General features: G+C 33.4%; 4 protein-coding genes across 12 annotated transcripts in view; 3 read left to right on the top strand and 1 right to left on the bottom strand.

Annotated features, from left to right (window-relative positions):
• Positions 1 to 27,593, bottom strand: part of LOC141450413 (uncharacterized) — a 645,025-nt gene that overhangs the window by 371,819 nt on the left and 245,613 nt on the right. The window lies entirely within an intron of this gene.
• Positions 4,218 to 11,854, top strand: LOC141450179 (uncharacterized). The gene is made up of 7 exons (XM_074120334.1): positions 4,218 to 4,417; positions 6,332 to 6,509; positions 7,071 to 7,434; positions 8,006 to 8,821; positions 10,128 to 10,200; positions 10,370 to 10,547; positions 10,629 to 11,854. The coding sequence occupies exons 1-7, from the start codon at positions 4,351 to 4,353 to the stop codon at positions 11,812 to 11,814; spliced, it is 2,862 nt and encodes a 953-aa protein (XP_073976435.1). The 5' UTR covers positions 4,218 to 4,350; the 3' UTR covers positions 11,815 to 11,854.
• On the top strand, positions 13,651 to 19,125 carry LOC141450414 (facilitated trehalose transporter Tret1-like). The gene is made up of 3 exons (XM_074120845.1): positions 13,651 to 13,746; positions 14,967 to 15,144; positions 15,631 to 19,125. Exons 1-3 carry the CDS (start codon positions 13,701 to 13,703, stop codon positions 16,757 to 16,759), a joined length of 1,353 nt encoding a protein of 450 aa, XP_073976946.1. The 5' UTR covers positions 13,651 to 13,700; the 3' UTR covers positions 16,760 to 19,125.
• LOC141450411 (facilitated trehalose transporter Tret1-like) lies at positions 19,187 to 27,593 on the top strand. Its single transcript, XM_074120833.1, has 3 exons — positions 19,187 to 19,343; positions 23,794 to 23,971; positions 24,480 to 27,593. The coding sequence occupies exons 1-3, from the start codon at positions 19,304 to 19,306 to the stop codon at positions 25,648 to 25,650; spliced, it is 1,389 nt and encodes a 462-aa protein (XP_073976934.1). The 5' UTR covers positions 19,187 to 19,303; the 3' UTR covers positions 25,651 to 27,593.

Genomic DNA, 27,593 nt, shown 5'->3' with positions numbered 1-27,593 from the left:
TTATTATCGGATTAATTTAATGCCAAATCTTTATAATTTATATTAAATAAATAGAAAACTGAAATAAATGAGTAATATACTTCATTTACCCTTCACTTGGTAAGTACCTGTATATAAAGACAAACTACTCGGCCATTAAGACCGTCAGTGGAGTCTATAAATGACATTAATACAATGATATTACAGTTAGTATATTAAATGGCTCCTAAAATGTTTTTTAAACTTTATTTAGTGATTACAAACACATAAATTTATAGCTTTTCGTGAAAAATTGTTCCTAAAAGTTTTGATTAAGGAAAATCCTGAGATAAGCTTTGGTTAGATACTTTACGAAGTGATTGAAATGTTCATAGTTAAAAGAAAATTCGTGTGTTAAAAGTTTGAAGATAAAAGTAAGTAGAAATCGAGTGGCTATTCGGTCCTGATTATTTTAAAAGTAAAAATTGATGAAAATAAATATTGAAGTTGTCCCCCCCCAAAAAAAAATTGAAGGAATATAAATAAAAATTGGGGGAAAAGCAGGAAAAAATGTAGCCTATATATTTATTTAATTAATGTAGTTCCAAGGGGTTTTTGCTTGATAAATGAGGTCTAGTCATGTCGAAACCGGAAAGAGAAGGAAGTGCTTCCTTTTTTAAAAAAAATTTTATTTTCACTGTAACCCTTCGTCCTTTCTGGGTCCTGCAAAGTCCTGCCTACAGGAGAGAGCCAACCGTACCGCCATCCTTCACAGCCTGTTCGCCGCCCAATATACTTGAAACTAATTTATTATGGAGAACTTCCCCTTTTTTTCTCCCTTGGACGGAGGCTGTGGTGAAAACTAGTGAGGACCACCACAGAGGTGGCTTGTAATTAATTTCTGTATTTTAAAAGGGCAGTTTTCTTTTTTTTTTACGTTAAGTTTTCCTTAATTTTAAATAAATTTTCTTCTTTTTTTTTTTTATAGAATTTTGTGTGTTAATGTGGCTACCGGCTGTGACTGTGATCTCGAGTCGTTGGAGACGTTCATCAGAAATCTGGACTTCCTTCCTTTCAAAGGTTTTCATCGTTAAGTTATATTCGGTTCCCTTGCGATTCTTCGAGTTTCAGATATACTTTCTTTAAACCATTTTTTTCTTTTTCGGACTTCGGGGCTCTCAAAACACAAATTTTCAAAGAAAATTCAATTTAAGAAAATTTTTAGATGAAACGCATTACTTTACTTAATGGGGTCAGGATTTCGTTTACAATTTCAGCTACAGCTCGTTCTACCGTTAATTATATTACACCTAAGAAGGACCTAACCTATTAGATAACCACTTAGGCCCCAATAGGCATCAAAGTTTTAAATTTCCTAACATTGACTTTAAGTAGTTTTCATTCAAAAACGACAATCGGCCGGAAAACTAGCGTCAACCCTACATGCATGTGTAAAAGGAAGATCTCCAGTTTGAATTCCGAGTGTTACTAAGTATTATTTGTAGGAAAAATTGCTAATAGTAAGGTATGTGTTTCCACTTTCATTCACGACACATAATTGAAGTTGGTTGTTTAAGCACCGCCTGAAAAAAAAATACTTAACATCCTTAGCATTATTTATTTATTGCTACATAGCTAATTGCTAAAGCAATGGAGATTGCCTATAATTTAATTTTTAATAATTACATATACTTGTACAAAGAAAAAGAAATTATCTTAAGGAAAAAAAGTATTAAAACAAAAAAGAAAAAAGTATCCTCAATTTAACACCATAAAATAAATAATATAAACCAAATAATATAACAAAAGATACAAATACTTGTACAGAAAACAAACTAACATAAAACATAAATATTCTCAATAAGTACTAAAAAAATAAGAAGAGAAAAAAACTAAAATAAAAATAAATATCAATCTCCCAAAACAAAACTTCTAATTGTGGCAGCCTGCTTACAGAAGTTATACAAGGAATTTAACTGTTCTTTAGAATGTATTGTAAGCAATTGTTCAAACCTCGAGTTTGAAAAAGAGGCTGGACAATAATATTTAGTGATGAAAAATGATCTAATGGCGAGTTAGGTTTTGCACTCAAACAAGAAGAAGTGCAGAATGGAATCGCTGCCTAAAGTCTTACAAACTAGACATATATTATTACTGACAAAAAAGTATGTGGTGGCCGGCCATTAATATAGAGTTTCGCTACTTTTACTCTGCAGTGAGTATCTGAGTTGCAATTCTTAATTTAGTTATACTGCAGCCCAGATTTAGTTAACATTCAGTATTTCCAAAATAAGAGATTAGTCTGTATAGATCATTGTTCTTGCAGTTAATTACATTCTCTACATCTTCGGAAAGAAATTTATTTGTAAGCTTTGTTACTACAGATTTTCTTTCCGTTTTCAGAATATTAGGGTCTTCAGTTAAGAAAATATCAAGGCAATCAATAGAGGCCATTGTTTCTCTTATAAACGATATCCAATCATTAGGATTTTTCTTTTGAACTGATTTACACCTGGGCAGAATATTATAGCATAAACGTGGTAGTCGCGAAGTGTCCATCTAAAGTAATTTAACCAAAAGATTATACATAGCTTTAAAAACATTTACTTTGATAGGTACCGCTCCAAATTCTATGCAGACCAGTACGAGTAAGTTGGGGGTACATTTGGATAAATAATATAATTTTTTTTAATGCTTGAAGTTGAACTGTACATCCTTAGCACTAACAAGTAAAATAAATAAGCACAAGTCTTTTCTTCAAAATATTTTGCTGTTTCTTTATTCCCAAAAGAACTGCAGCAAAAGAGTACAGCCATGGATTTCATGCCGCTGTTTGTTTTGTCTTTCTTATCAAATTAAATACGATTTATAAATTACCCAATAATTATAATTTAATAATAATCAAAACTAATTAAAATTCCAATTCAGATATTATAGTCATGAACCTGAACGGCTATCTCAAGAAAATAAACCAAATTTTTTACTTCCTTAGCTGGTAGTTGAGAGCTCGTACACAGCCAGTACAATAAACATCGTAATATTTTCGCATGGCGCATCTCCAGAGTATAGCGGAGATAATGCCAGCTGGTAAATGGTATGAGATTCACTGGAATAAATCATAATAAATGTGACATATACACACAAAGATTGTGCTGGGAACGCTACGTAGGGAAATGACAAGTTTTTTTTAGATGCTGCAGAGAGCCCAGCGGTGTGACTGAGAATTATGTTAAAACCCTGGAGAATTAAAAAAAAAAAACAAGCAAAATATTTTGTATATTTATGATTATTTTGTTATATTAACATTTAATATGATGAATTTAAGATTTTATCGTTTTTGGTGTAAGATATGGAGACACGGTTGTAGTCAAATTCACTAAACAAAATGATATTACCAGCAACGCGCTCCTACTTACAGTTTCAACAGAATTTAAGATTATTAAAAACATTTTTTCTTTAATTTCTGCGCTCTTAAATTGAAGCGAAACTATTTCAATTTTGAATCTCCTCCGAAAATAGAAGTTTTGTTTAGTTAGTAAAATAGTTAGTAGTTAGTAAAAAAAAAAACCGTTTAGTGAAATTTTAGTTGGTTTTAGCTACAATGTGGAATAGCCCTTTTACCAGGGATCTTAACGTTGTTCCAGACATTCAAGTCTAACAACACTATGAATAGAAACGATACTGAGGCCGTTGAGTGCAAGTAGTGAATTTAGTGAACCCACAAATGGATAACACAACCTCACAGATTGTACACTTCACACACGCTGACATTCTATGATATCATAAGACGCTGCTCAGTTCGTTTTAGGTCGCACTAGGTTACATCCAATTTCAAAACAGACTAGAATGGGGTCTGCCGGGGGAATTTCATTAAAAAAAAAAAAATTGGTTGACAGGTTTTGTCCAAAACATTAATACCGGAAGCTACATCAGTAACAACCTGGAATTTCACTTTGCTTCCTCTTCCTCCTTATCTGTATCAGTACGTCTTTCATTATCTATGACTCTCCTTCATCTAGAACCTCCCCATATAAACCATTCTCCATATAAACAGTACAAATTTAAAAACTAAATAATAATCTCTTGGTAAATGTTCAGTTTTCTGACACGTTTTTCTTTTACTGAAATTATTACCACAATAAATAAAAATTACTTTCAAACATAACATACAATTTCCTTTAAAAAAAAAAAAAAAAAAATAGACTTGGTGGAACAGTCAATATTTATTTAATTTCCTGTTACCATGGAATCAGTTGCTTTTTGTTAAATAAAGTTAAATTTTTGGATACTTTTAGGGCATTTTTAGTAGTGCTTGTGTTGTCAACAACTTTGAACAATTATAGTGACAATATTTCCCCGATAGATTGTGCTAAATTAAATGCAAGAATCAAAATGTACAATAGAAATGGAAAGGTGATTGAAAAGCCAGAAGTAAGGCAATGGATTGCAACAATAGCCTGTAAGTAGAAATGTTGAGATACTACTAGCTGAAAACCAATACTCCTATTTTAAATTAAGTTCATATAAAATATGGTTCGTTCAATAAGACAAAGGTACAATATATTGAACAAGCAAAAAACGAACTATCAACCCGCATGGAGAGGGAATGCCCTAGTCTGAAGATAGCTAGCAGAACACGCTTCTAGGAGCCCTATGATACAAAGAAAAGAAGACACGACTCTTAACAATCTAGATTCTGCAATATTTCAATCAACATTCTAAACATGTAATAATTTGATACCCTCTTTAGCGTAATGATTTTCATAAAAATATTGAGGTTACTCAAATCAACAGGATTCAATTTTTGTTTGTTTTTTTAAAGCTCAATTTACTAACGCCAACGTGCTCTTAAACCTCAAAATACGAGGATTACACTAAGAATGGATTTTTTTTTTGAAGATCTATACAAAAAGAAAATAATAAATTATTATAGCTCAAGAAAGATAAAAGATAGTGGCAATTATTTTTTACTTTCACTTTTTTTATTCTATTATTTTTATAATCTATTATTTGGCCGAAACTTTTTCATATATAATAAGACAAATAACCTTCAATGACGGAACCTCAGTAGCTTGAAAAAGATTCTATGTTATCTGATATTATTATCAATCACATCAAAGTCATCTCACTTTTTTTCGAAACAACTGCTTAAAAAGTAATTGTTCTTACGTTTCGTAAACGAGTGATTGTGTAGTGGTTATGAAGGAGGATTAAGTTGGAGATCACCGCCATAATTTCGGTGATAAAAAAAAGAAAACTAAGTTCAGTTCAGCTGCAGATAGATAGAATCTATCTAGAACAGGATCCTATTAATGCAAACATTGTGCACTTTTAATAATATCTTGCATCGTAAGCCTGTAAAGGCATTTCACTTCAGCTTGTAAATTTTGTCTATTTACAATGACAATACTGATGTAGTGCCCAAAAAAGTGGTAAAGGCTTACATTCCCTTGTATCTATAAAATGTGTATTAGGAATTTAAAGTGTGCTGTAGATATTACATCTATATAATGTTTTCAATAACGTTATTTAGCTTTTGTAAAAATAAATAAATGAAATAAATTAAAAAAAGAAAATATTACAACTGAAAACTGAAGAGATAGTCCAGCGAGGGGTCTTACCAGTGTTTTTTCTAATAAAAGTATTTTGAACATAAAACATTTCCAGACTTTTCAGAGATATCAATTACGAAAATTAGAAATTATTTAAATGTATATTCTCCCCCAGGTTATAGACATAAAGAATTAATACAACACATTTGCATATGGTACTAGATAAAATAAAAAAAAAATCCTGATAATAAAACCAAATATCATTTTGAAAAAGTTATAGAAGAGTAGATTTACATGGGAAAATAACTTAGAGAAAGTTTATAGTAACTTTATCTAACTTTATTCGCATGATAAGGAAAGTTATATTACATTTTATTGGTGGAGAAGTGTGTTCAATATGAGCGATACATAACTTCTTTTATTTATTTTCATTTCCTAGCTGTTAGTTGAAGGGGGGTAGAATTTCAGCAAAACCTAGAATACCTCAAGTGAAGTTTGTATGAGATTCCAACTGACTTAAATATTTAGAGAAAAGTCATAGCTTACTTCACTTTGATATTGTTTTTAAGAAACGGCCAGCTACTGACAGTGGATCTCTAATTCTGACTTAAGATATTGGATAACCAGTATTAAAACCTTTCTGGGTATAGATAGAACCCATATCTACAAAAATGCAAATGGAGATCCCAGTTGTGTATGATATTCGAAGGTAGATTTCTGAAGAAACGTTTGGTCCACTGCCCTTATGGGGCAATCAACTATATTACTGGTTAATTCAAATTATTGAAAACAATGTATTAACCTGTACATATGGATTTCAGGTTGCTTTGGAATGGCAATGGCGGGTGCCACATTCACTTGGGTAGCACCTTTGTTACTGTTGTTGGAAGGTCCAGAAAGTCCTGTCAGGATGACGACCGCTCAAGTATCTTGGCTGTCATCTATTGTTGGAATTGGAGAGGTTGTTGCTACCATACCAAGCGGATTTCTCGCTGATAAGTAATCATAACAAGTAATGTGCATAGAATGGATTAATGATTTCAATTGAAATTAAAGGAAGTATCGGTAAAAATTTTACCACCAAAATACTTAAAAAACAAAGTACCTAGAGATGAGAATCAGGATTAGAACTTGTTTGTGATTATGATAAATTATTGGGAATAAGTATGTCCCAGAACTACTTATTTAAAATAACGAGAACTCTCGAGGAAATGCCAATAAAAAGCATTTTATGCTCTAATGCTGTATTTGTGCTGACAATCTTGTAGACTAGAGGGCACGGGTTCAACTTTTTCCTTCAATCTTCATGTATGCGTTCCAGCTGTTCGCAGTAGATCCAACAGTTTCTCCTCCTGTGTTAACTTCATCACATATCCAGTTACTACATCCCAAAAAAAGCAAAGCAAATTATTTTTTAATATCCCTAAAGATCATTTTATCAGAAGTGATCACAAGTAAAGCCACAAAGTGATTAAACATAATAAAACTTGACTAAACCACTTATTTTGTTAATGACCTAATAAAAGAAGCGTTGTAATTAATAAATTCTTTTTTTTTCAGAATCGGCAGAAGGACGATGCTGTTAATAAGTGGACCTTTTTCACTTTTCAGTTGGATGTTAATAATCTATACTGATTCATTTGTTGTATTGTTCATAGCAAGATTTCTACAAGGTGTTGTAATTGCTATCATTTTCACAGTTACGCCCACATACATAGCAGAGATTTCACAATCAAATATTCGTGGCACATTAATCTCAATGACACAAGTATTTTGGAATCTTGGCATCATCTGGATCTATACAACTGGTCCACATTTAACTTTTACCATATTTATTTTTGCATGCTCATCCATGTGCTTAATATTTATTCCAGCATTCTCTATTATGCCTGAATCGCCTTATTACTGGATAATGAAGGAAAATGTAAGTAAGATATATAAGATATAGACTAAATGCTTTACATTTTTTTGATATAAGTACATAATATTTTAAAGAAAGCATTTAGATTCTTGTTGAGAGGTAGAACTGCATCTATTTGCATGCTCTAGTCTAACAAAACACTTATACAGTAGTTTGTCTAAAATTGAGGTCGTCTCCTCAATTTTAAAAATTCTTTACTGTATCGATCAGTTTAATTCTGATGATTTATTACAAGAACATGAATCGTGTTCTAGTCCTATCTTGTGCATGCCCGAGCGCATTTTCTTCTTTGATGACCAAAAGGCTTTAACTGCTCCATTCTCTCTTCTCAAATTCGAAGAAATGTTACATCGCTTTGTCATGTCATCACAAGAACCAAAGAGAGGAGCACCACTACCTGATGCCAGTGGTTCCTTGACTCTAAGTGCGTTTTGTAGTTACTCTTAGAACCCTTTTGATCATCTTTTAACAATTTTGAAATTTGCTTTTGCCCTTAAAAGAACCTAGATAGTTATATTATAGTGAGTATATTTTATTTATTGTATGTCTAGTATATTTTATTCTTTTTATTTAGTTTGAGAAAGCTAGCAAGTCACTTTCTTGGCTTCGTGGAAACCAGGATATAACGGAAGAGTTTGCAGAACTAAAGGAGAGCGTCAGCAAGGAAATGCAACAAAAAGCGTCTTGTATGGACTTGTTTGCCACAAAGACTGATCGTCGGGCTTTTCTCATCGTTCAAGTGGTCTGTCTAGTCAGATACATGAACAGTATGACCACGATCATGATCTACGCCAAACAGCTCTTCAATCTGAGCGAAACAAGCGTCTCACCGAACACGATAACATTAATGCTAGGCCTAGTGACGTTGTTCGCAAGTATTATTGCAGTTTTTGTAGCGGATGCAATTAGTCGACGTACACTGATGTTCTCGTCCACTGTGGGCACGGCCTTGTTCAATGCCATTTCAGCTACATATCTCTTTGTGGATATTAAAACAAAGTATGAAATATCCAAATATATGTGGATCATTGTGATGGCCTCAATTGGTCTTTGCATCACGGGTACAATAGGGCTTGGCTCGCTGATGTTGACTGTGCAAGCTGAATTCTTTCCATCACATACACGTGCCATCGCCGGCGGTGTGACCGAGATGCTGGCCGCTTTCAGCGCTTTCATCAACATCAAAAGTTATCCATTCATAAACGACCATTTTGGCATCTACTGGAACTATACCCTCTACACTATAATAACTGTTACTGGAGCGATTATAATATTCAAAATTCTTCCAGAGACCGGTGGCAAGAGTTTGCACCAAATTGGGGCTTCCATGATGGAGCTAAACCCCTACAGCTTCTTCACTTCATCGGATATAATTAATTATAGCTCAATAAACTGAATAAAATAAAAATATTATTTAAAAATGTCTTTGTACAAATTAAAAAGTTAATAGTTTTACGAACTTTTACAAAAACTCCTAGGAGTCAGTTTTTAAATATCTCAAACAAATGTAAAAGTAACTTGAGTAATACTTCTTCTAATCAGAAAATTTGACATGAACTGGGGATTTCAGCAATATATTTAACAGTATACAAGTGATATGACCGCATATTATCCTAAAATGGTACTATATTTATTAAACAGGTAGTTGTGTAACCAGTCACGTGTTTGATTACACAAACCTCTGATAAGAATATTATTTTATTAATCTAGAAATATTTGGTGTGACTTGTGATGACGGACGAAGCATCCACGAGACAATGGCTGGCTTCTCTTACCTGTAAGATTTATATTTCTATTTCTTTATTTCATCTTTAGTAAAGTAATAGCTAATTTGTTTATCTTTTTCAAGCGGGGCTTAACTTCCAAATTAATGGTCTTGGACGGGCAGAAGCTCTTACTTTGCCAACAACATTTTATCAATAAAAATGAAAAGTAGCTGTACACAGGACTCGAACAGGGGATCTCCCACTTTCTATAGTCCGATCGTGTAACTACCACAATGCAAACCCCCTCCCGTCATTTAATTAGTCTTTTCCAATAGAAACTGATGAACAGATAACAGTTTTTAATGAAATTATTGGTCAAATTTTATTACTGAATTTATCAGTTATAACTTATTTTTCTATCTCATGACAAGTGATGTACAGTGGGCCTTGTAGATTTTCGTCGGAAAGTATTGAGTTCCGCTGAATTTGACCATTTGCTTTTCGAATGCATATTGCCTCGTAGAATTCCTGCTCAATAAAATTACTCTTTTCTGTACCTTGATTGTTGTCATCTATCGTTTAAAAAATTATCAGAACTTATCCGTATAATAGGTTTTTAAAATAAAAATAAACTTGATCTAATTGTTCCTTGATTAAGCACTTTCTTGTCTAAGCGTTATCAGATCCAAATTACTATGCACGATTGAAATTCGAGATGGGATACTCCACTAATATTAGTAAGACAAGTTCATAGTTTTTAGTCCTCTTAAATTCGATAAACGAATTAATAAAGTTCTGCTACAATATGGCCTGAAGTACTTGTACAAGAGTACCTTTAGCGGCTTGGAAATGGCAGCAAAATAACTTGTCTTTAAAAAAGTGTGGCCATCAAAAAACGTTGGGTAGAAAATTGGAAGCTCTGGCCCAAAGTTACCATTCCGTATGTCAGGTTTGAGTATCATGGTGTAGTCGTTTGTTGTTTAACCAAAGGTTTCGTCGGAAAGTTTGAATCGCCTGTTTAGTTCTGTTCCGATTAAGACTAGAATAAGGGTCCAGCTTAGCCGTTAGTCCATGAAGAGTCCTAGGTAGTAAACACAATCTGTTGAGGGAAGAGGAGTATGATGAGTTAAAAATGTGAAAGTATAGTTCGCCTTAGAGAGAATTACGTTTGTATTCATTTATTTTATTCCTCAATTTCTTATTAAGTATTTAAAACCATGTCTATGATTCAGGTGCACTATGTATGACAATGATCGGAACATGTTTCGTCTGGACCACCCCTCTCATGGTCGCTTTCATAAGTCCAGAAAGTCCTGTACCCATGACGACCACAGAGAGCTCTTGGGTTGCCTCAGTCATTGAACTTGGAATGATTGCTGTCGCTATACCGATCGGACTTCTAGCAGATAAGTATGGAAATTTTATTGCAGATTTTTATTATTTAAATTTTATTTTATTTTTATTTTTTAATGTGATTTTGTTTTTGTGCAGATTTGGAAGAAAAACTGTTATCATTCTTGCCGGACCCTTGGTGTTTTTGGCCTGGGTTTTGGTTCTGTTCACCAGATCTCTGATTGTACTCTACGTTGTGCGAATTTTACAAGGATTTGCTATGGGTATAGGTTATATACTTGTTCCTGTTTACATTGCTGAGATTTCGGAGCCAAAAATGAGGGGTCTCCTCAGTGGACAGTTTCAAACATTCTATTATTTAGGCACCCTGTATGCCTATTCAACGGGGCCATTTTTGGACTATGACACGTACACTTTATGTCTGATCATTGTGCCAATTGTATTTATAGGGAGTTTTGCATCCTTACCGGAATCGCCTTATTATTTACTGATGTCCAAACAGACAGAGCGTGCCAAAGCCTCCTTAAAGTGGTTGAGAGCCTCGCCCTATGTGGACAAAGAATTTGCTCTTATTAAAACAAATGTTGAAGAAGACATGAGCAGAAAATCAAATTGGAAGGATTTAATAGCGACCAGTGCCGACAGAAAAGCTCTGTTAATAGCGCTATTGGTTTGCTTCATCAAATTTATGAACGGAATGACTGCAATTTCTCTGTACATTTCACAGACATTGTTCGAGGCAGCTGGGGGTTCAATACCTTACAATACTGTAACCTTATTCTTGGGCGCTATTCTCATCCTGACCACCTTCTTCGCAGCATTCCTCTCAGATGCCGTGGGCCGCAGACCATTACTTATTCTATCGTCTTTCTGTTCTGCCATATTCTGCAGTCTTGTAGCTGCCTATTACTACCTAGAGAAGGAAACTACAATTCAGGTTTCCTCCTATTCATGGGTTATGGTCGGTTCTCTAATATGTTTCTGTATTGTCTGCAACATTGGCATCGGCCCTTTGATGCAGACCATTCAAGCTGAATGTTTTCCATCCAGAACTCGTTCGCTTGGTGGCGCCGTAACACAGATGATTTCCTCATGTTTTGCCTTTACAAACATCAAGATGTATCAAGAGCTGGATGATGCTGTCGGCATTTATGTCAACTATATTATTTTTGCTTGTGTCTCTTTGATAGGTGGTATATTCTTATGTGTTATTCTTCCTGAGACTGCCGGCAGAAGTCTGGGGCAAATCCAAGATGAAATGAATAATTCTCAGGTAACAACTGTTCCCGAAAATGAAGAATGTGATGTTGTTACTTATATGTAAATTTTTGATCGAAGTAAGAAAATTGATTTTATAAGTTGAAGTGATAATTTTTTGAGCCAACCTAAGGAAGATTAACTCCCAGCACTGCCAATGTTACAAAACATTACGGTAGAGTTATATGTTATTTTTCTGTACTTAACCTAAACAGAAAAATTGCTTTCAACCCAGATGGTTATGTTAACAAATCAAACAAACAATAGTCAGGATTTAATCCGTATCAAAGATGCCTAAGCAACTCTGAAATAGCCTTTAAAAAAAATAATTAAAATTCCAATTAGAGGGCTTGTCCCAACCAAAGATTTTGGACCTGAATTTTATCATAACTAAGCGATACATCATGAGTTGCTTCCTTCTTTATCTAAAGGTTTACAACTTTACCATTAGAAATGTTCTTTCAAAATAACATTTTGAAGAGTCGGCAGATCTACTTACCACATATCTATGGATACATGCTAGAAGCTGTCCTAATTAGCTGGTTAAATAGGTATGTTAACTGCATGACTTTTAAGACTAAAGAAAGATTAATTAAGAGAAGGGATTAATAACTGAGTGTCTGGCATACAGGATGACTCAAATTGTAGAATAGTGTAAAGTCTGATTTTATGTATACAAAATGTTATACACAAAAAATTTAAAATAGAATAATCTATTGTAAATTCTCTATCACAGTACTTAAAAGATAAATGAATTTTACCGCATTCTCCATTTGCTATTGATATTATACTGAGTCATAGCCGAAGCCTACCTAATTGAAAAATCATTTAAAGCCTCATAGTTCGGCTAACAATTGGGGTTACACTTATGATGCAAAAAGGATGAACATCGTTTTTTTTTTATTATACAGTCTGTTGCAAATTCTCTTGCTTTGCACTGCGGGAACAATTACGCTTTAATTTCTTGTTTTTAACAGATTATGATCAATGCAGTCGAAATTGCTGATCAAAGATGTACGGCAGAATTAACTAGCTACCTTTCACAGATCAATTTCATTTATTAATGCAACCAAACTGGACAATACGATCTATAATTTATATTGTTTGTTATTTTTCTCAAAAAAACTGTATTTTGTACTTAATTTTATTTATGTGAGTAAATAAAGAAACTAAATCTAAAAAAGAAAAAAATGTATATAATCTTTCTTCATTAAAAAGAAAGCCATCCTCTTGTTCTGCTGGATGATCTTATTGGTGGGATTGTGGGTCTACAGAGCTGATGAACATCGCAGACTTTCCATAATAGCCTCAATCTTCATTTTAAGAACCATCCACAAGTTTGAGAGTCACAGGTAGTTTTATAGTCCGTGTATTAAAACCAAATAGGCATCAACGTCAACCCATACATAACAAACATATTTATCTCTGACTAATTCTGGAATTCGTGTTCAGGCCAAGAGACTCCTGCTAGAAGAAGAATCGTAAAAAAATGAAGTCAAAGGTTAACTGTAACTAATAGTCTAAGGTTCCCTGTAACTTGTAGTCAAAAGTTGACTGCTGAGAAGTGTAGTCAAAGGTTAAAAACCCTTACCAGATAACAGTTATAGTTGACATCAGGCAACTTGGAGTACATTATTTAGAGTTAGAATTGTAATTGAGCACAACTCACCAAGAGAAAGTACATACATGGTCTCTTACTTGTTCAGTGCACAGGGTAAATCTATCTAATTGCAGAGAGCTACCAGGTATGGTATGGAAAACTGTAATTCTTTTCCAATCTACAGCTGTTTTTCATGGAGTATAAATCCAATTCCAACATTTAATCATCGTAATTTTACACTGATACATCTCCTCTCATTTTTATAACTTAATAATCCAAGTGATAAAGATAAGATTATTGTTTAGGTAAACACTAATTGAATCACTACGAGATATGTACACTTCGTACAGAAGATGGAACCATCTACCTCAATTAGACAATGGATTGCTACACTCAGCTGTAAGTTGTTATTATTTTAAAGTTAACGTAAAACAGAAATTTGATTTACTTTACTAAGTTTTTACGCAATAAACTAACGTCTAAATCAAGTTGCAATGTGGAATGGAAAGAAATCTATTCAACACCAGAATTTAATTATTTCATTTGTGACTAAAATGCCTTAAGCAAACGGCAGAACGAATCATTGCTGAGAGCTTGAATCATCAGCCGGTTCCTGCTCTAGTTGCTAATATTTAACGAAGTTCTGGCATCATTAGGTACACCATCTTAGCCATTGCAGCTTATTCTTCTCAACTCGTTGCTTCAATTGAAGTTATTCAGATTTCACCCTCTTTTGAGTTCTGTTCAAACTGCTATCTTCGAAGCTAGCCTAGGCCGTCACAGTTTGGCCAACGTAACAAATATTATCAAATTTACTTCTTTTAACAATAAAGTATTTCTAACACTTCGTAGGTGGCACAAATGGATAAGCATGTAAAATTATCGTATATACTTTCTGATTCTTTGGTTTTTTTTTTTCTCACTTATTCGGACTACATCTTTATGTCTTTCACTTGATAATAAGAGTCATCCTAGCAATTAAACACTTGCAGATTGCCACATTCTACAAGAATAATACAGAACATATATTACAATATATTCTGTATCGCGACAAAAAAAGAAAAAAATGATGAAGGTTAATTTACTAACTTACCAGCTTCTTAATTTTCCTAAACTCCTAATTTGACCAGGACTTAGATGAACATTCTTTGTGGAACATAATTTTTCCAATCTTTATAATATTTCAGCATCAATTTAGATCTGAAGAGTGAGAGTTTAGTAGAAGTTCCAGTGACCGATTATCCGAGCAGATAAAAATCTCTTTCAAACTTTGAGATCCGTAAACTATTCATCTAAAGTATCAAAAAGCAGCATAAACCTCAGCCTGGAAGACATTGTTCATGAGACACTTCCTAAAAATCGCTCGTCTTAAAAACAGCCGGCAGCTGCAGATCTACCTTTCATTCTAGGTCACACCTGTTGGACTCATCGTAAATTGGTTTACCCTGAAGTAAACGCTGGCAACCTGGCGATCTAAGAGGAATTAAAAGCAGAAACATATTTCTCATTCTTCAAAAAAAGATATCTAAAGTGGGATCCTAAACAAATATTTTTTTAAATTACTTTAGTTAAAATATTTTCATATACAAATTCTCCATCGTTTTTCATTTTATCATTAGGTGCACTCTGTACCACATCAATAGGTGCAGCTTTTGTCTGGATGACACCGTTGATGCTCACCCTAACCGGGCCTGAAAGTCCTGTACCAATGACTTCAAGCGACAGCTCTTGGCTGGCATCCATCATAGAACTCGGAGCTATGTTCGCTACTATTCCGACTGGTCTACTAGCAGATAGGTTGCAATCAAGTATTTATAAATAAATAATAATAACGAATAAACACACAAAAAAATACCGTGGTGCATGTTTACAAACTCAAAGTGCATACATATCAACAATGTGTGCAGTAATGTATTCTCAGTCTATGACTGCAGAATCATAATTAATTATTCTAATGTAGATTCACCAAATTTGCACAGATATTTCACACAACTTGAAGAATATTCGCAACAAAGTTTACGAATTCTCATACGAAATTTTATATTTATTTAGTAGCCGAAGTAAAGATGTACAGTTATTGTGCTTTACAATTCTTTTGCAACATGAGATTTGAGTTTTAAGACTAGCGCCTGGTTGGCACATTTTGAAAATAAATAAAAAGAAAGTTCATAAAAAATAGAAAAATATTGATTTTTTTCATTGAAAAACGGTGATTTTTTATTTTTTTTTAAACTCCATTATAATTCAGTAAAAAAAAACTTCTATAATCTGTTTTATTTCCAGATTTGGAAGGAAATCCGTGCTGCTGTTCGCTGGACCTTTGGTATTAACTTCATGGATCCTGACACTGGCTACCAGATCCATAGAGGTTCTCTACATCGTGAGAATATGCCAAGGTTTTTCTTTGTGCACAGCTTATGTTCTAGTTCCAATATACATAGCTGAGATTTCTGAACCAAGAATTAGAGGTCTCCTTAGCGGACAATTTCAGACATTTTTCTATTTGGGCACTTTGTATGCTTATTCCACTGGGCCGTACTTGAATTACAACACTTATATATTAAGCCTGGCCGTTGTACCAGTTCTGTTTATGGTAACTTTTGCTATGATGCCGGAATCACCGTATTATCTCTTGATGAGCGGCCAAACTGAACGTGCCAGACATTCATTGTGTTGGTTGAGGTGTAGCTGTGATGTTGATAAAGAATTCAACATGATTAAGGCTAATGTCCAAGAAGATATGAGCATGAAAGCCGACTGGAGAGACTTGATAGCCACTAAAACTGATAGAAAAGCTTTGCTCATTGTTTTGTTGGTTTCTGCAATCAAGTATATGAGCGGGAAAGCTGCTATTTCAATGTACATAACACAAACACTGGCTGAAGATGCTGAAGGCATGCTTGCCTACAATACCATCACCATAATTCAAGCAGTTATGCTGACGATAACCTCATTTGTGGCTGCATTTCTTTCAGACGTAATCGGTCGTAAACCATTGTTGATTGGATCTTCCTTTGCTGCCGGCATATTTAACGCAATCATTGCTTTGTACTTTTATTTGGAAAATCAAACAACTGTGGACGTATCATCTTATTCCTGGGTGCTAACTGGTTCGTTGATATGTTTTTGTATTGTTGGCGATCTGGGACTTGGTACTCTAGCACATACCATTCAAGCGGAATATTTTGCGTCTAGAACGCGTTCTATTGGCGGAGCGTTCACCCAGTTAGTCTCATCAATGCTCGGATTTATCTCCATCAAAATGTACCAAGTTGTGGAAGATGACGTAGGCGTGTATTTTAATTATTTCATTTTCAGCTGTATCTTAATTGCGGGCAGTATCTTTTTTAGTTTCGTATTTCTTGAAACTTCGGGAAGAGATCTTACACAGATTCAGAGGGAAATGGCTTAAACACTATTGATAATGCGGAACGTTGCTTTTTTAAAAGGTAAATCTCTTTTTCTTTTAATCGTCCATTATACACATTACTTAACATCATATTTCATGTGGCAACGCAAAAAGTTTGTATTTTCTCTTAGTTCTAATAAGTAGAAAAAGTGTATTCATGCACTTCTGTTTTAAAATTCACTGAAAATGTAAATTTTGTAATGAAAATCAGAGGCTGTTACGATGGATTGTGTATGCATTTTATATGTATAATAGTTATTACACCCTTTTATTTTAGGATCCAACATGGAGGTTTTAGCGAAATACATTATCAGTTAAGATTTTATGAAATTGAGCACAATTTTCTTCAAAATGATTCCAACTATTTTCTGAAAATTTAAAACTCGGTTATTATAAAACTAAACTCATTTAATTTGGACCATTTATCTGAAAGATTACCTTTAAATTTTGCATATAATGTATAATTTATAACCATAAGTTTTACTTGGAAACATTTGCAAGAAAAATTTACTAGATTTTCTGGCCGTACTAAAGTGTTTCTCATCAATGGCACAATATAATAATGTTAGTTTCCACCTCTTCATGGAAACCTATTAAATTATGTTTATCAGTAAATTGGGATTACCCTCATTTCATAAAATTAATCAGATTTTTACTAATGTCAAAGAGTATTTTTTTTAATCATTATAAAGAACATTTTTAATGTAGAAATTTTCATGTTCTTGTAATGCATATTTCTATCTAGGAGGTACTGCAGTCACTGCAATTCAAGATACAGCTCTTAGGCTAGTTTAAAATATGTATATTTGAATTTCTGTTCATTGAAGTGCTAAATTTCAGTTAATTACTGTTAAATCTTTTTATTTATACCCAAACCACGTGTAGAATTGTAGATTGCCGGTCTGATTGTAAATATATGTATATTAAATAAATAAATGTACTAGAGGTTTTCTAAATTAATAAAATGAAGTAATTTTAATACAATATTTGTGAGTATGTAGCGATGAGGTTGCAGAGATCGGACCAACTTTTAAGGAAAGCAGAAGCCAGGCTAACCAATTAGCTTGTGTATGCAATTAGAAAGACGCGGAAGATTGGACGATCAAGGCCTCCAGGAATGTGATGAACAAGTAGCTCGTTGGCTTGAGTTATTACAACTTGAGATTTCAAGAAGATAATTTAAACATGTCATCCCGTAAGAATGATCCCTGTAAGAACCTGGAGAATAATGAATTTGAAGGATTGAAGGACAGGAGTGAATGAAAGGAATTATAATATTATGAAATACTATTTCTATGATAGGAGGACGGTCCCAAGTGGGAAGCTCAGAGCAAGATTGAAAGAAGTTCAACCGGTGTCATGAGTGAACTAGCTTTTAGGAGCAATGGAAAAATTCGAGGTTCATGCAAAAAATGAGATCCTAAAGTGAAAATCAAGAACGGAAAGGAGCTAATATGATGCAATCATTTCAAAAGCTGTGGTTATAGAGACTCCTGACGTTACTCGTTAGAGTATGCAGTAGACCTTCAACAAAATTGAGTCTCGGTTCTATGGAGACTAAAGATAGGGTCAAGAAACATGTTTGGTTGTCGGTGTTGCTCTTTTTCAAAGCATTGTTGCACATCTATTAGAGCTGCTTCAAGTTAATCAGCGAGAGAAATATGTGGCCATTGCGGGCAAATTATTGGACTAATTTTGTTAGAAGTAAACCATGAAAGGTTTCTTTTGAGAAAGAGTAATTAAGAGAATTATTTCTTTTGATGGATAAGTCTTAAGGATTTCCAATTAGCTTATCAAAATAGTTCCACGGGCTGATAACACAGCTCGCGGTAGTTCTAAGTCCAGGCTCTTGTGCTGAGAAAAAGTTTTGCGATGGAGTTGACTTAGAAAGAAGAGTCTAAGGAACATAGTAAACAATATTTTATCATCTCCTCTAGTCAACATGGCTTGGTGGATGTGATCTTTTGCAAGCAAGGATCTCTGCAACAGTGTCTTTTGTCGGCCCTCTGAAAGTGAAAACAAGATTAGGTCCGCCAATCAGGAGACATGATTGGTTCTGCAACACAAAGTAGCAATCATTAAAAATGTAATAAATAGTCAATTTCATATTATAAACTTTCAGTCCGTTTTCTCTCAAATATTTTATTAATGCTACATCAAGAATTGGTGCTGAACGTAATGTAGATTTAAGTTAGGATAATCTCTGGATAATCTTGAAATAAGAATTTGTTGAAGTCCACTCTAAATGAATTGATATAATTTTGAGAATGACTCTATTCCGTCAAAGTTATAATAATATAATAATAGTCTGTAATAAAAGTTTGTGTAAAATGAAAGTAAAAAATTTTGAACGGGTAATTAATTCTTTTTTTATAACTAAATTAAATAATTTTATATTCTTTTTCATTCATTGTTTTTTTTAATTACCTCGTTTATTTTGTTATATAAGAATATATGCATAGGGTAAAGATAAAATTGTACAGTTCAGGCCATATCAAATAGGAGATTCATCTTGACTTTTCTTTTAGTCTACCGCTCGGTCGGAGGATGGTTACAGCATTAAGACAATGGCTGGCATCACTCAGTTGTAAGCATACAGATTTTTCTAGTTTGGTTTCATCGTGGTTAATCACATTTTTGTTTTTGTTTACAATTAACTGAAGTTTTAGATTTTCGTATTATTTTGAGATGTACGAATATTTTATCCTTCGCATCATCTTATATTCACTTACTCTGATTACTTCTTTGAAAATCCAATTTCCAGTTGTGTAGCATCTTGTGGTACAACCACAAAACCTTACGGAAATAAAATTTGAAATTCTGTATGCATAACGCACCCTGAGAAAGGAAGGGTAACCCTCATAAATATGTTATAAATATCTGTTGTTGGCATTTTAAATATAATTTTCCAAACTAAAAATTTGACATAAGTTTCCAATTTTTCTTTTACAAAGAGCTGAACCCTCAGTTATATTCGCTTCCACATCTACAAAAATATTCAATACGTATAGTACTGCTGTTTCTTCATCTTCCTTCGACAGACTTCCCATTGATAGATACGATCACAATCCTACGATCATCGGAGTCGCCTCCGCCTTCTAATCCGAAGTAATCTTACACAGTGCCGAATAATGGACTTTTTCGTCTTGTTAGTACCTTGTGGTTTTCAAGCATTTACCTACTACACAACCCAAGATCACTCAAAAAAAATTCTGGAATCGCTGCCATTATGTTATAAGCTTTGTAAGTGAAAGTCGAAATTGTTGGAACAAATGTATAGAATCAATTTCTGAAGATGATCTAATAGAAAACGGATAAGATTAAAAAAACAAAACCAGCATGCTGTGACAGATTAACAATGATATTGTCTAGAATGTCGGATATCCAACCAAATGGTTTAATAAGTAATTAAATAAAATGATTCTTTCAATATTACAAAAAAAGATATAACCTTAATATTTTTTCTATAAATAATTGTGTATATAATTATTTATATAGTAAAAGAATAATTATACTTTGCTTGAACAATTTAGCTCTCAGCGGACATTTAGATCCTCAAAACTAACCTTTAGGATCAATTTACATCGAATAAATCGTTTGCTGAATTGCCTTAAAATGTGCTGAAATTCAAACAAGAATAATTTTGGCTTTAACTTTTTTTAATCATGACACAATATCAGCTCGTCTCACAATTGGTACTGTTTGCACTGACAGCATATGTAATGAGTTCATATCATCATATATCAAGCGAACTTTTCATTTACACCACAGTGTTAAATAGCGGACATATCTGAACAAATAAAAAAAAGAAAATATACAATAATTTTACAAAATTACAAAAAATAAGAGTCAACTTCTTTCTAAGGTCATCAGCGCCAGGAGTCTTCATATGTTCTGCAAGTCTCCGAGCAATGTTCTCTTCTTACACCACCGTCCATCACTGACAGTGAGTTGTAAGAAGCTCCTGGCAAGAATTAATGTTATTATCATTATATTTCTTTCTATTGAGGTAAATTTCCAAAGTTTTTGATTTACTTGTTTTATTAGAAAATTTAGAAAATAAAGTTCTTATCTAATTATTTAAAAATAAACTTCTCCAACGTATTGTTAATGGATACATTCTTAAATAGGCCGTTAAAACCATTTGGTGTCAAGGATGGTAGAATCACCATGTTTTGAAGTTTGTATCCCCATTTTCAGTTTAATTTTGTGAAATCATTTCCTGGGGGGGCCACAAATTAATCCATAACTATTGAAGCATTTTAATAAACATAGGCCCTGATTGCATTAAATATTGACACTCTGAATACGTTAATTGCATCAATACTTATTAAATTAAAAGCAACGGAGTGTCTGTAATGGCAGATCTTCTGTTGCCAAACTTAGATGATTGAATTTTTTTTCTTGAAATGAAATTTCGTTTCTAAATTTAAAATAGGCCTTGACCTTTTGTTAGGCTGGAATTCCGTTGCTGTGAGGATGCCAAAATTCCTTAAAGGTTTCTTTCATTTCCCAGTGAAGGTTCAGTTCTCAATGTTCAATGTTAAAGTTGATTCTAATCGCAACAATAGTTGACGAATTCTTATTTTTTTTAACTAGGTAACTTACATTTTAAATTGTGAGTTTTAATAAATATTTCAAACATTTCGAAATATATAGTATTTCTATTTAAAGAAGATTTGATGACGAAAATAGAAAAACAAATATCTTTAGATGGTTTTGTACCAAGTTTGAACAAAAGAAAAAAAAAGATAGACTAGATGATAACTATTTTTAGCAGTATTTATTATATAATTCGATAAGATAAAAATAGTGATAAAAGTTAGTAAAGTAATAAAGTTATCACCTTAATATAGAACATTTACATTCCTTATAAAGATAGGTTACCTATTTATATATTTCTGACCTTTTAAACAGTTTTTTGCAAGTTTAATATTCAACTTTATCCACATCACAGCAGTTACCAAGAGTTGGTGTTTACACAATCTGGGGTCCAATGGAAAATGTTTAAACAGAAGCTTTAGAGATCTTTACATTAATGAGGGCTCAGCCTAACAATAAGAACAACACATTCGCCCTCGTCCAATACCCACATATTGCTTTGTAGTTCATGGATTTGTAGCAGACTGGTTTTTAACTAACCCACAGGAATCACTAGCTTACCATCTCTTACAGACTTATTGTGCCCACTACAAATGATCCTGCTATGTGCAAGCTCTAACTTAGGACAATTAAAAGGGTACCGGGAATTTCTGCTTAATGTAGGTCTTGAGTCTTCCAACCAATAATTACAAATACTTGAGGATGTGAAGCTCTCTCGGTTCACTGGCTCACACTTGGATGGCTATTCTTCTGAAACCAAAATTTTCTTCTTTGCCATCCAAAACTAAGGCAAAGCGACAAGATCTTATCGTTAGCATGCCCTAAGTGGAGTTGTAGGAGCTAGATGATCGAAAGCTGTGGAAACTGCTGCACACATTAGTTACTGTTGGGACAGTTGCTTCTTCTGGTATTTAAGAAGCAATAAAAACTTGACTTAAGATAGAAAATGGTTAAATAGGATAACAAGCTAGTTAATATCAGAAAAGTATCGTGAAGTTTTTTTAAAATTTGTACCATTTGCAGAGAGAACTTTTAAAAACTTCAAATTAGACATCAGACACAGGTGTTAGTGAAGGAGATCTCAATTTTTATTAAGATTAGAAAGATCTGCACTGATTCTGAGAAGCGCTGACCTCTACCAAAGCTATATTTTGGATTGTCTCTTGGTTCAATTAACTCGAGATTTGTTCAAGTTGTAAAAATACTAAATAAGAGCATTACTCTACTCGTAAGTGGGTGTCCGGGATGTCTGTATCAAAGAAATATACTCTTGCTGATAAGGTTGTTTAAAAAAAAGCACAATTTTTGGGTTTTCCGAGTAATTATTTTGAGGGAGAGAGAGAAATCATAATTTTTGAAACAATCGAATTGAACTTAAGGCAGTAGAATAAGGCCTTTAAAAATACTGCAACCGAATTTTCGCCACTATACTAGGCTTACACTTTCATCACAGGTAATATTAACAATCATGAGGTTCGAGCGATTTCTCTCTTTGGAGGCAACTTCTTGCAGAAATAAACTATCTAATAGCAGATGGACTCCATTCTATCACTCTAACCCGTATATATTATAAATTAAAGCAGAGATTGATTAAGTACAATCAAATGGGTTTGAAAGTCAATAATATTGTTGGTTTTATTTCAAGAACAAAATGAGTCCGTCAAGTTTTAACTATGATTCATTCAGGATTGAAGGAATTTTTAGCGCTAAAAAAAAAAAAGCGCGTGATAGTACAGGCAACCCCAAAAATTTTTATTCTTTTCATAAAGTAATAAAGGAAAAAATCAAAGACAAATTTTACATTCAACGGAGGCGACTACCAAACGTACTTTACTGTAAATTTAACCATTAACTATTAGACGAAATCCAGTACCACAATACAATTTATCTTTACATGCCTCATCTCTGATCGCTCGGCTATCGTGACACTTCGTTTACTTTCGAAATCTTAGTCCTGGATGATGGCTTTATCCTCTACTTATTTTAAAATCTACAGAATTTAAATTCAACTATCAGTTTCATTAAAACTTACCTGTAAAAAGTAATGTAACAGCTCTAACTCGCCAGATTGTAGCGTCTATTCATCTACATTATAGAACAGCTTTTTGGATTTAAAATCATATACTTATGTATTTGATTTATGTCAGAACATTAAAAATTAATTACACAGCTTCAACAGTGTTAAGAAATAGTTAACAGTTATTTATATAACTCCTCTTATAGCAAACTATTGCCAGCTAATTTTTTTTAAGGAGTTATATAAAATGATAAAAAGAAAAAAATTATATGAAATGATTAAAATAATTTCAGACATTTTTAGGAGAAAATTAATTTTATTTGAATGAAAATTCATCATACTATAAAAACTTTAGCTTATAAAAGCAAATACTTGAAGTGTTGAAAACTATATATTTTTAACTGTTTTTATGTTATAGGTTCACTATGTTTGACGATGATAGGAACATGTTTCATGTGGATAACACCTCTGATGGTGACACTTGTTCGGCCGGACAGTCCAGTTCTGATGACATCCACCCAAAGATCGTGGCTAGCTTCTTTTATTGAAGTTGGAATGTTTGTGTCCACAATTCCTGTAGGAATCCTCGCTGACAGGTAAATACTGTAGTTTAATCTTCAAAAATGATTCAAGTTATTTCATCTTTATGTCCGTTTAAAGAAATGTAAAGAAGAATTTTCTTAGCCTAATTCTTTCAATGATGATCCTAACACAGAAATTAAGGCTTCCTCTGGTAAAAATTTAACCTGTGATGTGAAAAATATCTCTATTTCCGGTGTAAGGTTTGTTTTTAACAAAATAGGTGTACTATTATTTTTCTTTTTTCCCAAAAACTCTTTTTTCTTAGCTCGTATCAAGAAAATAATAAGCTCCAGTTTTTAATGTCCAGTCACCACCAAGCAATGTTTCCCTTTTTTTTAATTAAGTTTTCTAATTAGAGTGAAGAAGAAGCACAAATTTAGATCTTCATTATGAAGATCAAATAAACTAAATCAGATTTAAAAGATCGAAGGTCACATCATTGCTAACTTTTTCAAACTAAAGTATGAGATGCATCCAGAGATTTTCAAACAATCTAAAGTTATTTCTCTTAATTTGTTTCAGATTTGGAAGAAAGAAGTTATTGCTGTCAACAGGCCCTTTGATACTGCTAGCCTGGGCTTTAATTATATTCACAAGATCCTTGGTAGTATTGTATCTAGTCAGATTTCTGCAGGGTGTAGCCATGGGCGTTGGGTTTGTCGTGGCTCCCATGTACATCGCTGAAACATCTGAGCCCAGAATTAGAGGAACTCTAAGTGGCCAATTTCAAACATTATATTTTGCCGGCACTTTGATAGCATATTGCACTGGACCTTATCTCAGTTATAATACTTATGCTTTTACGTTAGCCAGTTTGCCGATACTATTTCTGATCACTTTTTGTTCGATGCCAGAGTCACCGTATTATTTGCTAATGGTAAATAGAACAGAGAGCGCTCGAAAGTCATTGAATTGGCTTAGAGGTGGAAGTAATGTGGAAAAGGAGTTCAACTCTATTAGATACTCCGTGGAGGAAGATATGAAACAGAAGGGAGGCTGGAAAGATCTCATAGCCACTAGAAATGACAGAAAATCACTATTCATAGTTTTGTTGGTTTGTTTGATTAAATTCATGAACGGAATGACAGCGCTAACAATATACGCCTCCCAAACTTTGGCCGAAGCCACACATGATATACCTTACAACGTGATGACGGTAATCTTAGGAGTGGTACTAGTTGTAACCTCCTTCATATCAGCATTCTTATCAGACATCATAGGCAGACGTCCTCTACTCATATCTTCCACGGCTGGTTGCACAGTGTTCTGTACTTTTATAGCAATCTATCAATACATTGATCAATTTACTGACATCTGTCTGGCTAGATATAGTTGGATCTATATATTGTCAATGATCAGCTTCTGTGTGATGGCTAACATTGGCATTGGTCCGTTAGTGCAAACCTTGCAAGCAGAATATTTCCCGTCAAGAACTAGATCGATCGGCGGGGCGTTTGCCCAGACGATATCTTCTTTTGCAGCATTTCTAAATGTTAAATTATATGAAAATGTTTCCGAAGAGATTGGCACATATTTCAATTATATAATATTTGCTTTCGTGTCACTTGTTGGTACAATTGCACTGTCTATAATTTTAAAAGAAACTGCTGGTAAAAGCCTAGGCCAAATACAAAAAGAACTAAAAGTGGAACAAGACAAGAATAATGTCCGAGAAGAATGTAATAGCGCTTGATAAAGTCGTCAGAAAATTTTTAAATTCTAATATTACAATCATCCCACGATAAAATGTGGGTTCTAATTTCTGCAGCATGTCAGAAGTCAAAAAACCTATCTAGTTACCTTGGAGGAATCTCTTTCTGGTAGAGATACATGTCGACAACAGTATTCAGTTCCTACATACTAGTCTATTGACCAAACCTATTTTTTATTATTATTATTCATCTTTGATTATAAGTGAAGGCCTTGCAACAAAACTCCTCACAACCCAACAGTCACAAGATAAATGGGTAGTTTCTTCTCCACTAAAAATAGGGTTTGTTTATGATCTAAACGGCACGTACCCCGTTTAAATTAAGTTCGGTACATCTTTTCTCGCTACTCGATCAATTCTGTCTTACAGTTTCTTCAGAAGGAGTCTATTAAAAGCAGTGGTTCCTGCGCCAGATAATTAGTTTTGCTGAAACTGCTACGCACAGTTAGGATTCTAACTTCATTCTTTCAGACCACTTTCACCTCTTTTTTCTAACCTCATTCTCCACTTGCTGGCAGAAGAAATTGCGCTCTTTGTAGCTACCAATCTGTTCAGAGTCTTCAGAGTAAAATTGTTAAACTCTCATCTCTTTGGCTCGCTGTCTTCTCCAAATCCAGCAATCAGGATTACATCGATCGAATCTACATTGTTGATTACTACTACTACTACTATTATTGGCGCTACAGCCCATTACTGCATCCTCAATCCGCTTCCGCCAGTTGCAGCAACCTTTCAATTCCTTACTTCTAGCAAGTTTCTGGCATTCACGGCCCGCCCACTCTCCTGACCCTATACTGTTGACGATAAACAGAAACATTTTTCAAGTTCACTGATCCTTGTGGAATTGAAAATGTTATTTATATTGAAGATAGTATTTAGCTGATATCCTTCCAGAAAGGTCTAGATAGTATTTACTACATGGTTTCCATTGAGGTTCCATCGCTTAAAAAACTTCGATAGCAACGATTAGTACACCAATAAAAGTCCAAAGTCTGTTTAATCAGATTTAAGAGTTTGGAAGAACTAATGGGAAAAGCTTGAAGATTTAGGATTTTATAATAAGAAAAGCCAACTCTAAGCGCCAATTCCAGCCGTCATTTGTTTTAGACTGACGACACTTGCTCCATTTGCTGTTATTTTTCTCTTCCCAAAAACATCAAACTGACTGGCCTCCACGATCTCTTCGGAATTGTTCTATAATTATCATGCGTATACACAACTTTCGTAAAAGCCAATCTGAACCGATCTGAAAACCAAAATTGTATTTATAATTTAATTCATAAGTTGATTTTTAAACGTTTTATTACTTTTTTATCTTTAAATTTAGTGAAATAACAATAAAATCAATAAAATTTATATAGTTCATCTAAAAATAAAAATAAACTATAAAAGAATTAATAAATTTAGTCACAGTATATGATCTAAATTTTAATTAAAAGCAAAATAAATTTAAAAGTCTGCTAATTTTAACTCAGGCTAATGTATTAATGAAAAAAGGTTATATTTTTTACAATATATTGTATTTTCACATACAATGAGCATACACAGCGCCATAATTTGTACTGAGGAATTTTATGATACTTTTAAAGGAAACTATGGTTAAAGTTTCAAGCTAGTTACCAAGGATATTAGTAGATGCAAATAAAAAGGCAAAGTTAGAGTACAACAAAGTACTTCAATAAATGTCAGTTAGTGTAAGTTAGTAACGAGAAAGCTTTTCAGAAGTATTATGGACAAAGCTTTTTTTTTTTGCTTTGGTAACTTTGATATTAACTGGCAACATACATTTATATGTAAACCCATTTACTAGATATCCAGCAATCAAGCTTTAAATTCTTGATTAGTTAAAGGCCAAATTTGTATATATTTGTTATTATTAAATAAAGATTCTATTGGTAAGAAGATACCAGCGTTTGAACCCATTA

This window comes from Rhodnius prolixus, unplaced genomic scaffold, assembly GCF_049639745.1.
Source record: "Rhodnius prolixus isolate KJV_2025 unplaced genomic scaffold, Rpr scaffold_2, whole genome shotgun sequence".
Taxonomy (NCBI): Eukaryota; Metazoa; Arthropoda; class Insecta; order Hemiptera; family Reduviidae; genus Rhodnius; species Rhodnius prolixus.
Note: the sequence above shows the minus strand (reverse complement) of the source record. Positions and strands in the feature narration are given on the sequence as shown.

Excerpts from the sequence above, each read along its gene's own strand:
- LOC141450179 (XM_074120334.1), top strand. The coding sequence starts at position 4,351 with ATGTACAATAGAAATGGAAAGGTGATTGAAAAGCCAGAAGTAAGGCAA. Across the intron at positions 4,418-6,331 it reads ATGGATTGCAACAATAGCCT|GTTGCTTTGGAATGGCAATG; the intron begins GTAAGTAGAAAT and ends TATGGATTTCAG. Across the intron at positions 10,201-10,369 it reads AATAAGGGTCCAGCTTAGCC|GTGCACTATGTATGACAATG; the intron begins GTTAGTCCATGA and ends TCTATGATTCAG.
- LOC141450414 (XM_074120845.1), top strand. The coding sequence starts at position 13,701 with ATGGAACCATCTACCTCAATTAGACAATGGATTGCTACACTCAGCT. Across the intron at positions 13,747-14,966 it reads ATGGATTGCTACACTCAGCT|GTGCACTCTGTACCACATCA; the intron begins GTAAGTTGTTAT and ends TTTTATCATTAG. Across the intron at positions 15,145-15,630 it reads ACTGGTCTACTAGCAGATAG|ATTTGGAAGGAAATCCGTGC; the intron begins GTTGCAATCAAG and ends TTTTATTTCCAG.
- LOC141450411 (XM_074120833.1), top strand. The coding sequence starts at position 19,304 with ATGGTTACAGCATTAAGACAATGGCTGGCATCACTCAGTT. Across the intron at positions 19,344-23,793 it reads ATGGCTGGCATCACTCAGTT|GTTCACTATGTTTGACGATG; the intron begins GTAAGCATACAG and ends TTTATGTTATAG. Across the intron at positions 23,972-24,479 it reads GTAGGAATCCTCGCTGACAG|ATTTGGAAGAAAGAAGTTAT; the intron begins GTAAATACTGTA and ends AATTTGTTTCAG.